The 13,719-nt window shown below is 38.4% G+C and overlaps 1 protein-coding gene across 1 annotated transcript; it reads left to right on the forward strand.

Annotated features, from left to right (window-relative positions):
- The first annotated feature begins 359 nt into the window (after positions 1–359).
- On the forward strand, positions 360–12,743 carry phtf1 (putative homeodomain transcription factor 1). The gene is made up of 17 exons (XM_061726919.1): positions 360–673; positions 822–937; positions 2,776–2,832; positions 2,929–2,998; positions 3,245–3,403; positions 3,940–4,114; positions 4,484–4,595; positions 5,724–5,915; positions 6,155–6,394; positions 6,619–6,747; positions 8,601–8,870; positions 9,265–9,396; positions 9,515–9,601; positions 10,398–10,553; positions 10,667–10,762; positions 11,646–11,771; positions 12,245–12,743. Exons 2-17 carry the CDS (start codon positions 887–889, stop codon positions 12,263–12,265), a joined length of 2,073 nt encoding a protein of 690 aa, XP_061582903.1. The 5' UTR covers positions 360–673; positions 822–886; the 3' UTR covers positions 12,266–12,743.
- Positions 12,744–13,719: the final 976 nt, after the last annotated feature.

Raw genomic sequence — 13,719 nt, forward strand, 5'->3', positions numbered from 1 at the left:
CTAAAACATATATTATTGTTGTTTTCTTATTGTTATCATGACAAAGGTTGAAGCTCATTACTGTGTTTTGCTGCGCTTTGATTGGCCAGAGGGAATAGTGTACTTTTCTGTCCTCAGTTTGACTGCTCAGGCAGCATTTGCCTGCTGACCGTATCCAAAATTTTAGCCCTCGAACGTTTATACTAACATGAAAACCACAAATTCTTCAATTAGAACTTAGAAAATTATAAAAAATAATAGTCACTTATTTTTATAACAGGTACGCATATTTGGAAAGGCTTTTGATGTAACAAAGAGCTGACATGTCACCTGGGAGACAAAAATCAGGTATTAAATATCCCCTCAAAACACAATAAACCCCGGAAATGGAAAAGGGGACGGAAGACTTAGCTGAAAGTTCAGGAAAAATAGAAATAAACAAATCAGCAAAATAGCCTAAACACGCACGATGGCAAGATCTGTTAAAATCTAACATTTACACACTATTATTCGGGTCGATACGAGGCTGAAGAGTTAAAGCAAAGTCACTACAGCTCTTAGTGAGCTCAGTTTTAACAACAAAATGCCGCAACAACCCTGATATAATGATGAGAAAATGATTAAACACCAGTTTATGATGACAGCTGAGGATTTCTTCCAGTTTGTGCCAAAACCAGCCTATTGTTGACTAAAGGTAAGCAGTTTTATTTACTTTATGATCAATGGCTACTGTTAGTTAACATTTTACTAAGTGTTAATTGTTTAATGTATAAATACCAAATCTGTCATTCAGTTTACTTAGTTTTTTGTATATTTATTAGTCTCCTTTTCTCTCTGTTCAGTGAACAAATGTGGATGTCCGCCCTGTCTTCCTCCAGTTCAAGGATCTGATCCGAGTTCCGAGTTTATGTTCCAGTTTCACATGAACATGGCCGCGATAGCCTGGTATCAAGAGAAGGTCACGTTTCTTCTTTCACTTATTTCATACATACATATATTTATTTTTATTTTTTTTATTATTTTTTTTTTCATATACAGTATCTCTAAAATCAGAAAGCAAACCAATACCAATTCAAAATTATTTCATGATGGGTTTTTTTTATTCTTCCTCTTCTTTTGTAGTTGCATGTGGTTTAAAAGTTTACTTTTTTTGAGATAAGGCACAGTTGTAACTTTATTTATTTCATTTTTGTCTGAAAATCTGCAATTCATAGAGATGTTCAGGTAATTCTGGGATCTATGATGTCACAGAACAAGATCCAGAGCAAAACTATTCTGTAACTGCCTTCCTCAAGATATATCCCACACAAAGAAAAACAATCAGAATCAGAATCATGTTAATTTGGCCAAGTCAGGTCAAACAAGACAGGGAATTTGACTCCGGTTGTTTCGCTCACTGTACAGTAAATAGACAAATGACACCTCTTATGTACAATTTAAAAAAAAAGTGAAAGGTGCATTGTTACAGCATATGATTGTGGTTATTATTATTATTATTATTATTATTATTATTATTGCACAGTGATTGATTACTCTGAGACTCTATGAGAGTTCATCAGAGCAACAGCTTGGGGGGAGAAACTGTCTCTGTGTCTGGAGGTTTTGGTGTACAGAGCTCTGTAGTGCCGTCCAGAGGGAGGAGAACTGGGTTTTTGTTGTTTTTTTGTTTTTTTGTTGTTGTTCTTGCTTGTTTTCTTTTGTTTGTTCGTTGTTGGGGGTTTTTTTTGGGGGGGGGGGGTACAGTGTTTTTTTTTCTTTGTGGGTATTTTGCTCATGATTGAATCTATTGCTCTTTTGTTGTTATTTTTATTGTTTATGTTTTCTGTGAGGTATCTGTGAGTGCTCTAAAAGGCACCTAAAACCTAGTATTTACCTGTGACCCTGCACAGGATTAAATTAGTATAGAAAATAGATGGATCGATGGATCAAAGTCAAAGTCAAAGTCAAAGTAGCTTTATTATCGTTTCTTCACATGTCAGACATACAAGGAATCGAGAGGACGTTTCCCACTTCCCTCGGTGAAACATATAAAGTGTGCAGGCACAGGCACAACAGATAAAATTTAAAAAAAGATAAAGATAAAGATTTAAAAAAGATTTAAAAAAGAGTTCTTAGAATAAATACAACACAACACAGACATTTACTGGAACTGACCTGAGTGCAAAAGGCAATTTTTTATTTATTTTTTGTGCAGTATGTAAAACAGTTTTATAAATATATATTAAAAACAGTGAGCAGTAAATTAAGTGAATTTAAAGCGACATGGGGGTGGATGCATGGATAGTAGTACAGTATTTAAATTCCTTGAAAACATACAACAAAAAGTAGGTAAGAAGAATACCTACTTAGTCTGATCCAAATGTTATTTGGAGGCTCTGCTGGAATTTTTAAATTAATTGTAAGAGTTCAGAAGCGGCTTGTCTGAGTTGCTTAAAATAACTTCAAGGTTGGTAAACGTGGTCTTCTAGTCCTGTCCCTTGAAGATTTTTAAGGAAAGCTCTAAAATTAATCAAGTCTTCTTTTGTGCATGTTCCACCTCTTCATCAGGTTTCAGAACATTGGTTGTAGAGGTTTTTTGTGTCATCATGCGTAGAGACGTTAAAACAAACAGAAACATTACTTCTTGCAAGAGGATCAATAAGAAGAAGCAGAACAGGGTTTTGTTGCTGCTGAACTTAGACTTCTTTGCCAAGTTAAAAATATAACCAAGTTATTTCTGTTCTACATATTACATAGCCTTTATTTTTGGTTTTTCTTTGATCAAAAATAATTAGAAAAGTGTTGTTTTGGTTACAGATCGGGGCTTACGATCAACAAGTCTGGGAGAAATCGCTGGAGACAGCAGATTTAGTGGTATGGCACTTGTACCTCTCTCTAAAGGAATAATAAACATGTTAGTGTTGAGAGATTTTTTTGAATGAGCTCAAATACCTTTTGCTATTCATGTAGGGTCTTGAGAGCAAACCAAAGAAGACTGGTTACATCAAATCCGACCTCATTGATGTGGACTTAGTGAGAGGTGAGTGGGGTTGGCGAGAAGATGTAAATCTTTTTTTTACCCAGTTTAGTTTGCATGCACTAAATGAAAATAAAAATGTGTATAAATGTATACGTAAAGCAAATAAGCTACATTATCAAAATGCTTGTTACTTTTAATCCTCTTCTCGTCTCACACATTGTATTGTTTTGCCTCTGATGAATTACATTTAGGTTTGCTTCACCATTTGAATATAGTTTGATTGTTTTTTTTTGCGGACCCTGTTAGGATCAACATTCAGCAAAGCCAAACCAGAGAGTCCGTGGACGGCTTTGACTCGAAAGGGTCTGGTCAGAGTTCTCTTGTTTCCATTTTTCTTCCAGTGGTGGATCCAGGTGACCTCCAAGTCCATCTCCTTATGTATCCTCTTGCTATATTTCATGCAAGGTGAGCTCACTATTTCTAAAATTGACTTCATGGATACTGAGGCTGTAGTTTTCTAACAAGACTGGTCTAAATTTATAGGTTAAACTAAGTATTTAAAAGGGGTGTATCAGAGTCTTCAGAACCCATTTCTTATTGCATACTGGCTCACACAGTTAAGTTGACATCTCTATTATTATCAGAGACTCTGAATATTATTGATTTTTCTCTGTGATATAAATATTTAAACTGCATTGGTGACATTTTAAGTATAATTTAGTTTTTTTCAGCAAAATTCGGAGCCCAAAAAGGTACATTGTTTTCAATCTGTTCAGACTAACAGATTCCTAATAATGCATTACAGTCTCTACTTAATCATAATCCAGTCTCTTACAGGCACTCTGTTATTGTTTAAATTCATTTATGCGCAACAATAAACCGGTTCCCCCTCACACCTGAGCAACACAGAGGAGACCTCATTAGTACAAATGAATTCAGCTATAATGTCTCCCCTCAGAGACCATTATGTTTTCTGTTGCCAAATGTTTTGCTCCCTTCAGTGGCGGCGGTGCTGCTGTACTTGGAGCTCCCCCGGGCGAGTGCCAGCGAGGTGTTTGGGCCCATGTGTCTCATGTTGCTGCTGGGCACCGTGCACTGCCAGATTGTGTCGACCGAGACCAGCCGGTGGCCCGGCTGTCCAGCTGCCAGCAGCACCAGCCCGACACATAGAAGGAGGTGCTGTTCTCTTTGTTTGATTTATGTTGACATACTCTTGATCCATGCTTAAACTCACGTCAAACACACACACCAAAAGACTGCGCCATGTAGTTTAGATGCTCAAATTTCAGTGGTTTTTAGCTTTTTTCAAAGAATTAGGTGCACAATTTATCATTTCATTTTTTTTTTATGTAATTTTATTAGAGCTAAAACACATCAATGATTACCTTCATTTTATTTGTGTTGGACTTTCAAATCTATTAAAGCATAAGACAAATACAATAAATATAAAAATGTAAATATTAAAATTGATATAAATTATAGACTATTCTAATTCTGTTTACCCTCCTTTCCCTCTGTCCATTCTTTCTAATTCATCTGCTTCAGGCCGAGGAAAAGCAGAGTTTTGAAAAAGTCAGAGGAAACAAATGACGGCTGGAACGCAGAGCTGCCTCGGCAGTTTGAAGATGGCCAGCGATCATTCAGAGACGAGGGGAGGGTACAGTGACTTCCCTCTTTCTGTCTTTGGAGTCAATAAATGTGTCAGCTATAGTTGATGAAAGAGTCCAAGTCTCTTTCAGAGCAATAGTAGCCATTATTGAAATGATAACTGTGCTTTAACTCTCTTAGAGAGGGAGGGTTGTTCTTCAGGAGCTTTATACACCAACTGAACAAATGTCTGTCTGTCTTGTCGTGTCATGGTGATTGGGTGCTACACTGAGAGAGATCACTATGAATAGATATTTAATGTAGTAAATAAGCAATATGTACTATGAACAGCATGATATCAATGTTATATTTGCTTCTTGTAAATATTACTATAATAATTACTATTATTGTTACTATTACTATTTACAAAACTATCTAAAATATTAGTTTTTGAGTCTGGACACATTAAAACACAGCTATCTGATGTGATGTAAAAATCACTCTATACACACTCAGGAATGCCGCCTGCTATATTATTGGATATCTAAAGCAGATAAGAAACATCAACCCTTTGTTAGCGTTAGTTTGTATGAAAATAGACTGCAACGGTTCTCAGACTTGGGCAGCACGGTGGCTTGGTGGTTAGCACTGTTGCCTCACAGCTGCTTTTTTTCCTCGGTGTGAAAGCCAGTTGAAGAGGAGGAACACGGCTAAATCTGCTCTTTTACAGTTTGGTTGAATTTTCAACTTTGCTGCAGCCTCTCTTCTTCTCTATTTAACGCACATCCAGTGAACAGCAATACATAAGTCGTCAGAGGCAGTGAATCCAGATCATTTTAAGTTTGTCTAGACTGGACAGTCACCACGCTTGTTACTGTAAATCCATTGTAAGTGAGAAGTGAAAGCTGTGCAGATAAAAGCTCTGAGAAACACCAATGCGCAAGTCGCCATGTTGCTTCATATGATTGATGAAGCAACTAATGTTGCAAACTCCACTTCTGGAGGGAAAAAAAGCTAAGGTCTTGGTTTTCTTACATCCAGTGCATTTTTTTAATGAAGTTACCCATCTGTTTCCATGACTGGATAAAATTATGTTTTCCTTTTAGAAGATAATTCGTTTGTTGGCCCGTCAAACATAGCATATAGCTTTTGACCATATTTTTTGAACTTATGTATTTGCCTCTGTAATGTCTTTCAGAACAAAAGTCAGTCGGGGTTTGGCGCTTCTGATGAGCTCTCCAGTGACGAAGAACCCGGCACACAATCAGAGAAAAATCCCCGATCAACACACAAGATGCCCCATGCCGATCCCCAAACAGCTCCAGCGTCGGTGTCTTCCATTAGGAAGAGAAACATAAAGTCTCATCCCAAACCTGCCCTAGGACCCCAGGTGAATCTATCGTTTTTAAACTGTAAAATCAAATTTAAGCTTAGACAGTAAATAAAGTTAGCACTGGAAGTTGTATTTTTGTGTGTTTTAATAAATAAACATTCACGTTACTCAGATAATGATTGAAAACCTTATCTTAAAAATGTATTAGTGAGTTATCTGTGCTGTTATAATGACGTTTGAGTGACAATAACTCTGTGTGTTTTTACAAAACACTAAACTGTTTGATCTGATGGCAGGACGTGAGCGGGGCGTCTGTCAAGATTAGTCATTTGGATCGCCTCAGGCCCAGTGCGGGTTCTCGTCCCGCCTCGGACACCGACGACACCCTGTGGGAGGAACTTCTCCAGGACCCCGACTCCGTCTCCTCGGGCAGCAGTGACAGTGAAGGGAACGCCTCGTACAACCCAGGGATGGTGTTCACGCAAAACGCTCCTCTGAGCAGCGATGATGAAAGCCTGCAGCAAGGAATCACCAGTGTAAATATACTCAAATGAATAATGCTCTTCTTTTAAACTTAGTTTTGTCTTAAGGAGGTATGCTTTTTTCTGCAACGATTGTAAATATTGAAGTTTGATTTTTTAAAAGATGAAAGCAGTCCGGTTTCAAAAAGCAACACACTTTACTTCAAATGCACAGTTTTTTATCCATTTTTTAGTACGTTTATGTTTATTTATGCCGTAAACCGGATGTGTTGTGTCAGAGCCAGATGACTTGGCTTCAGGCTTGTCACCCATCCAAGGACCGTGTCAGTGCCATAATATGGGAGCAGGGCGACTGTAAGAAAGCAGACATGTCGGTGCTGGAGATCAGCGGGATCATCCTCACACGGGTACACACACACACACACACACACACAATTATATCCGTTACATATATGTCCCATATCACCGAACCAAACCACAACATTTTTGGGCCCCCTTCAGTCGCAGGTCCATAGGAAAACCGTTTGGTTACATACAAAGAACCAAAAACCAAGCAGAACAAAAAACGACCTGCTGGATGACCTCCATTCTTGTTGTTTGTGGCGCCACATTTGTTGCCATTGAACTAGTATGATGCTAAACCCTGCATGCTCAGTGGCGGTCTAACTTCCAGTGGGAATGCTCACCTGAACAGGCTGGACCGAACAGCTCAGTGGAAACGGGAATAATGCCTTTGAGTTAAAATATCAGATGGATAGAATACAAACAAAACCTCATAGCTGGGAGGGAATATGTAAAAAATCATGAAAATCGTGCACTTGGTGACAAGTTTTTGATATTTGGCGTGGTGTTAGTTATAGACATAAGGTTTTCAAAAACCACCGCAAACAAATTTGGACGGCCCCCTAGTGGCCGGTTTGCTCCTAGATTGTTGTATATTGTCACTTTCTCTTATTTTTTTGGTTCTAGGAATTCAATTCTGAGATACATTTCCTATTTCAAGGTCATGTTGAAGGTCAAATTTAATTTTCAAGGTAATTTTTTGCCCAAAAAACTCTAGAATTAAGTCACATAGAAAGATTATTTAGGGCTCTAGACCTATATTTTCACCCCCAAGGACTGCAGTTTTCTGTTTATTGGACAGGTCACTATTACTGTAGTGTCAATAATCTAATTGGGTGAGAACAGTGGCGTTCATTCAGTCTTAAGATGAACAGAACCTCAGAACTAAGTCACAGTGAAAGAATAGGATTTTATTAAAATAACACACTAAAATTTAGCAATTTGCCTCTATCGCCTAATTGCTTATTGATTAATTTTGAATTTTCTGCAAACCGGCCACTAGGGGGCCGGCCCAATTTGTTTGTGGTGGTTTTTGAAAACCTTATGTCCATAACTAACACCATGCTAAATATCAAAAACTTGTCACCAAGTGCACAATTTTTATGAATTCCCTCCCAGCTATTATCAATAGTGTATTTTGAGCTCAGTTCACGGCTGCAGATTTAAGGAATTTGCCTCTCAATACCAGAAACAATAAAACCTTTTAATGTTGACGTCCTTACAATACTTAAGTTACTCTGACATGATGAAACCAAGAGCTGAAGCATTTGAAATGTTTAATTGTCTCTTTATTTATTTATTTATTTTTAACTTTAACAGTAATATTTGAAAGCACACAGACGTGTGTTGTTTGTTTACATTCTAAACCTCTCCACACTTTCTGGTCTGGAATACCGATTCATCTTGACCTCAGGATATGTTTCCACCACGTGATGCTTCCCAGAGTCTGTAACTCCAGACAGAGCGACCGCAACTCTGGACAAAAATTAACATAAAGCTGCAATTTTGTGCAGGACAAAAGCTTCCCAACGTAATCGCTCGGACATTGTGTTTGTACGTTTATTGCCCGTCTTTGCTCCTGAGCAACACAACGTATCATAGACACTAGTTAAGAAAAGTAAAAGTATCAAAGTAAAAGGGTTGTGTTGGGGATTTTTTTTGCATTTTCTTCTGATTTGGAGTCGTACATGATATAACAAATTCTAAGTTGTTGCGGAGCTAACATGTGTTATTTAGACTCTGTTGGCCATGTGTCTGTCAAACACCTGGTATCCCTCCTTGGCAAAAGCAAAAGGCTCCACATCTCTGATTTAAAGCAAAGATTGTGTCAAAAATGTCATATGCTATCTCAAAAAGGCAGCGCATGCAGATGTGTTCTGGTTCAGATCAGTTTTGATGTGTTTCTTCTTGTTACCAGGTGAAGCTAGTGGAGCAGGGTATGGGCTACCTGGTGCTGGGCGGGCTCATGACCGCCACCCTGGCTCTGCTTCCCATCGGCTTCCGTCTGGCTCAGCGTCTGGACATGTCGACCCTCGGCTCCCACTCACTACCGCAGCTGGTTGGAGTAGCGCTCGCGCCGCGTGACGCCTGGACCTGCGCCTTTTTCTTCATCACAACTGTCCAAAGAGTCTGCCTCATAGGGCTGTTCTTTTTCATGATGTGTGTGGCGGAGAGGACCTACAAGCAGGTGTGTGCTAGCTCAGCTCCGTACTGATTCCTTTCACCACAATGTTGACTACTGTATATTCTTTGTTTTTAACATCTTAAACAAAGCTATATCATGTTTTTTTAGGCTTACTCATTGGCAGATTATGTAGCTTTTTGTGCATGTAAAAGGTGTGCATAGTTAAAACGGGTCCACACAGATTTACTGTAGTAGTGCATTATGGGATGCAGCATGCAAGTGGCAGTGGTCAGTTGCACACTGGAAATTCTTCCAGAAGTTGGACATCTTGATATTTTATATGCCTTTTCAAAAAGCGGTTTGACTGTTTATCTCGTGCATTTATCAAGTATATTTTCCCTTATTTTCATTGCTGCTTGTCATCCTTCATGGTTTATGTCTACGTTTCCCTCGACAGAGACTCTTATTTGCCAAGTTCTTCAGCCATCTCACTTCAGCTCGCAAGGCCAAGAAGTCTGAGATCCCTCATTTCAGACTGAAGAAAGTGCAGAACATAAAGATGTGGTTGTCACTTCGCTCTTTTCTCAGGGTTTGTATTCTCTTCCTTTAAGGCACTGCTTTCAGCACCATATATTGCTCTGCTACTAAAGGGCCGACATGGACCCGTCTTTGTAACAGGGTGTCGTTGTCTTGCCTTGTCATTGCAGAGACGAGGGCCGCAGCGCTCCGTTGATGTCATTGTCTCCACTATCTTCCTTTCAGCACTTTCCATTTCATTTATCATTTGCGCCCAGGTCAGTCAAACATGCTGGGACAGATTCATTTAATTAATGTCAAGTATTCACATTCATTACTCAGCTAGAAGTATAGATACTAGAGTTTAAAAATACTCCTGTAGAAGTTGAATTATCAACTCAAGTGTTTTACTCAAGTAAAAGTATAAAAGTACTGGTTTCAAAACTACCGGTACTAGTATAAAAGTAAAAGTAATGTAAGGGGGAAAAAAGCCATTAAGGACAAAAGCCATTGAAAATGAATGCATCTTAGTATAATTCAAATATATTAAAGAACCATATATGTGTACTATTGAGCATTAACATGTGTTTCAGAGAGCAGAAGATATGATGACTAGTTGCCTATAAGTATTGTAATGGTGCAAAAAATCAAACTTCAGAGGCATGTTATCATTTATCCTAACCTTTATTGGAATGTACATCCAAGTTTAGTTGCAGGAATCTGAGGGAACGGATGTAAGAACAAAACTGGACAAGAACATCCTTCATTGTGCCACAACCACAACCGAATTCACAATTTAACTGGATAGTTTGTTTTTTTTTTAAAGGCCGAAATGAAATAGAGTAACGAGGCTGTTTTTAAAATGTAAGGAGTAAAAAGTACAGATAATTGCGTGAAAATGTAAGGAGTAAAAGTAAAAAGTCGCCTGAAAAATAATTACTCCAGTGAAGTATAGATAACCAAAATTTCTACTTAAGTAAGGTAACGAAGTATTTGTACTTCGTTACTTGACACCTCTGATGTCAAGAAAACATCATTTTTACAACACGTGCTGTTGCCTGTGCTCCACTTCAGCTTCTGCACAGCCACAAGACATTCCTGGGGGCGCTGACAAACTGGGAGCTCATGGTTTGGGGCTCCTCCCTCATCCTCTTTCTGTTGCGGCTGGCCACGCTGGGCTCCGAAACCAACAGCAAATACAGCAACTCCTCCGTGCTTCTCACGGAGCAGGTACGTCTCCCCTGGCTGCGAGACATCTCTGTGTCCAACACCTGCCCCTGCCCCAAATCAATAACCACGTCTTTTCCCTGAAGTTCAGTGAGTGAAGGGTGTCATTATTGCAGATCAATTTGTATCTGAAGATGGAGAAAAAGCCGAACAAGAAAGAACAACTCAACATAGTGAACAATGTCTTAAAACTGGCTACAAAGCTGATGAAGGTAAGCATGAGTTTGCGAGTGAGTTATTCTGGTCTGGGTTGTTTCTTTGAGTAGAATATTGTGTGTTTTAAGGTGTCACTTAACTGGCCAAAGCTTAAAATGAAGTATTTTAGCATAAAGTAACTTGAGGAAAAATTTGTTGGTACCTTTGCAACTGTAAAGTTGAATTAAGTCTAATACAATCCTGCAAAGCTTCAGTATGTGAACCAGTAAGAATATGGGAAAAAAGACAATAACCTTGCTAAATATATTAATACATCCTGGGTGGATTTATCATAAATTATATTTCAAACTCACTATTGAGCCTCGATAAATATCAGAGGTGTCATCGATATTTTCAACAGAGCATCTCCAAAAAGCTCCAGGTTCCTCCCACTGCTGTTGTTATTGTTCTTCAATGGTATAAAGTTGATGAGAGAGCAGTGAACATTCCAGGAGGTTTGAAAGATAGTTGAGGCAGTAGACAAAAAAACAAAGAAAAACACCCAAAGATGTTTCAAGTTGAACTCGAAAGGCCAAGGTGCATCACTGTCGGATAGAATTTAATAAAATGGCCTGTTGGTGAGCTTCAGAGCTTCTCGGAGGATATCCTTTGGACCCATCTGGAATTATTTTGGCAAGTCACATCGGCTCTGTGTTCACTGATGGAGAAAATGAAGCCATAGGTGCAGCTGGGTTTTTTATCTTTCAGAGCTGCTACGCTCCATCCGTCATGAATGGACCTTTGTGGTCCCAGATTTTAATCCTGGGTTTGAATACAGTATGTGTCTTTTAGAGTAAAATAACTGTATGAAAGTATCCTTTCATCCCTTTACTTCAGCGTAGGAGTACTTGTGCTATAAATCTTATATCTTAAGCTTGCATGCCCTCTTCCATCCTCCAGGAGCTGGACACCCCGTTCAGACTGCTGGGTCTCACGGTGAACCCACTGATCTACAACATCACCAAGGTGGTCATCCTGTCTGCTGTGTCTGCGGTGGTCAGTGACCTGCTCGGTTTCAACATCAGAGTGAGTCCACTTCTAATGCTTAATAATAATGTTATAGCTCACCTTTGTCTGGTAACTTAGGAAAAAACTCACATTGACCTCAATCAGAAATATTTTTGTCATGAATTACCTTAAAATATTTTAAATTCTTGCCTTTAAGTGCTAATTATTGTTATATATTGCCTTTTTTTAGCAAGGAAACATCTGAAGAAATAATACAATATTTTCAGAAATATATTGTATAAACTTTTTACGTTTTTTATGCAAAGGTTCAACAGAAGTTCATTTTACTGCTAAGATAAAATAATTCAAGCTGCTTGCTTCATTCTTATTGCACAAGTGTAACATTGTTCTCTTTATCAAATCTCTGCTAAAAAGTAAATATGCACTGAACCACTGAAATTATAGCTTTCTCCTGCTTTTTTTTGTTTTTGTTTTTTGTTCTGTCTGCAACCTTTTTTTTAATGAAAATATCCCATTTGTTTCATTTCCAGCTGTGGAAAATCAAGCCCTGATGTGAAGACAACAAGCTACTAACAGTCAGACACTGGAGTTCAGAAACTCGCTCCGTCTGCTGCACACGCCTTTTCAAATACTAAAACTACACAAACCTACTGACTGTAAATTACGTTGACAGTGCCTTCCAGCTGAAGCATCAGTCATTCACACACCAGAGATGCTCTGACAATCCCTCACATACCATGACTTGCTGCTCAGCTGATCTGGCATTACATTTTTCCATCAGCCGTGCCACTAACTCAGTGCCTGACCTCTGACCCTTGAATGTCCCTCTTAAAGTGGTTTAATATAGCCGCTGATGTCTGAAATCATTCCAGGCTTCTGTGGCATTGACATTTGCAGATCTGGCTTGAACAGATGTGTAAACTTAGTATGTAAATGCAGATAATGTACATATTTTACTCTTTAGGAAGATGAAATGTTAAACTAAACAGTGTGGTATCTCAAACCTGGATATTAAAATGTATTAAAGTACTTCTCATAGGACTCTTTTGTATATTTAAGGGGAGCAGTTGATTGTCTGTGCTTTATTTATTTGGGCTTCTGTTTTAGCTCTTGCACTTGTTCTGGTACCTGTGAACCTTGTTCTTTGACCACTTGTCTGGCTTTTGTATCCATAGACTATTGAATGCAATAACTATGCAAATAAGATTGTTAGAGGGGGAATAAAAAAAAAAAACGATGTTTCCATCCAGAGATGTTCCGTTTTGAGTGCTTCCTCGCGGCTGCGTCTCGGTGCTACGGAAGAGTATTAGGGCCAGGCAGGAGAAAAATAAAAATAATATTTTAGAGAAGGAAGATTTTTTTTCATTATGCACTTCGAGAAAAAAGTTGAAATGTTGAGAAAAAAGTCGAAATGTCGAGATTAATGTTGAAGTACAATTTCGAGAAAAAAGTCGAAATGTTGAGAAAAAAGTTGAAATGTCGAGATTAATGCTGATGTATAATTGCGAGAAAAAAGTCTAATGTCGAGAAAAAAGTTGAAATTTCGTGAATAAAGTTGAAATGTTGAGAAAAAAGGCGAAATTTCAACTTTATTCATGAAATTTCAACTTTATTCTGGAAATTGTATTTAAACATTCTCAACATTTCGACTTTTTTCTCGACATTTCGACTTTTTTCTCGAAATTTTAATTCAACATTATTCTCGACATTTCAACTTTTTTCTCGACTCTTTTCTCGAAGTGCACAATAAAAAAAAAATCTTCCCCTCTCAAATATTTTTTTCTCCTGCATGGCCCTAATACTCTTCCGTACGGTGCAGCACCTGATCCTCTGCAGACTCCTCGCAGTTTAGTCCATGGGCCAGACCAGATATCGGTACCACTCAAGGTGACAGATTTGCTTATAATTTTTGAAAAGATCCATGTCTATATATTATATTTTGGTATGACAACCCTTCCTGAGTGGCAGCTGTATCATAGTTATCAGCTCATGAAGTCATCCACCC

The sequence above is a fragment of the Cololabis saira genome, chromosome 8, assembly GCF_033807715.1.
Source record: "Cololabis saira isolate AMF1-May2022 chromosome 8, fColSai1.1, whole genome shotgun sequence".
NCBI lineage: Eukaryota > Metazoa > Chordata > Actinopteri > Beloniformes > Belonidae > Cololabis > Cololabis saira.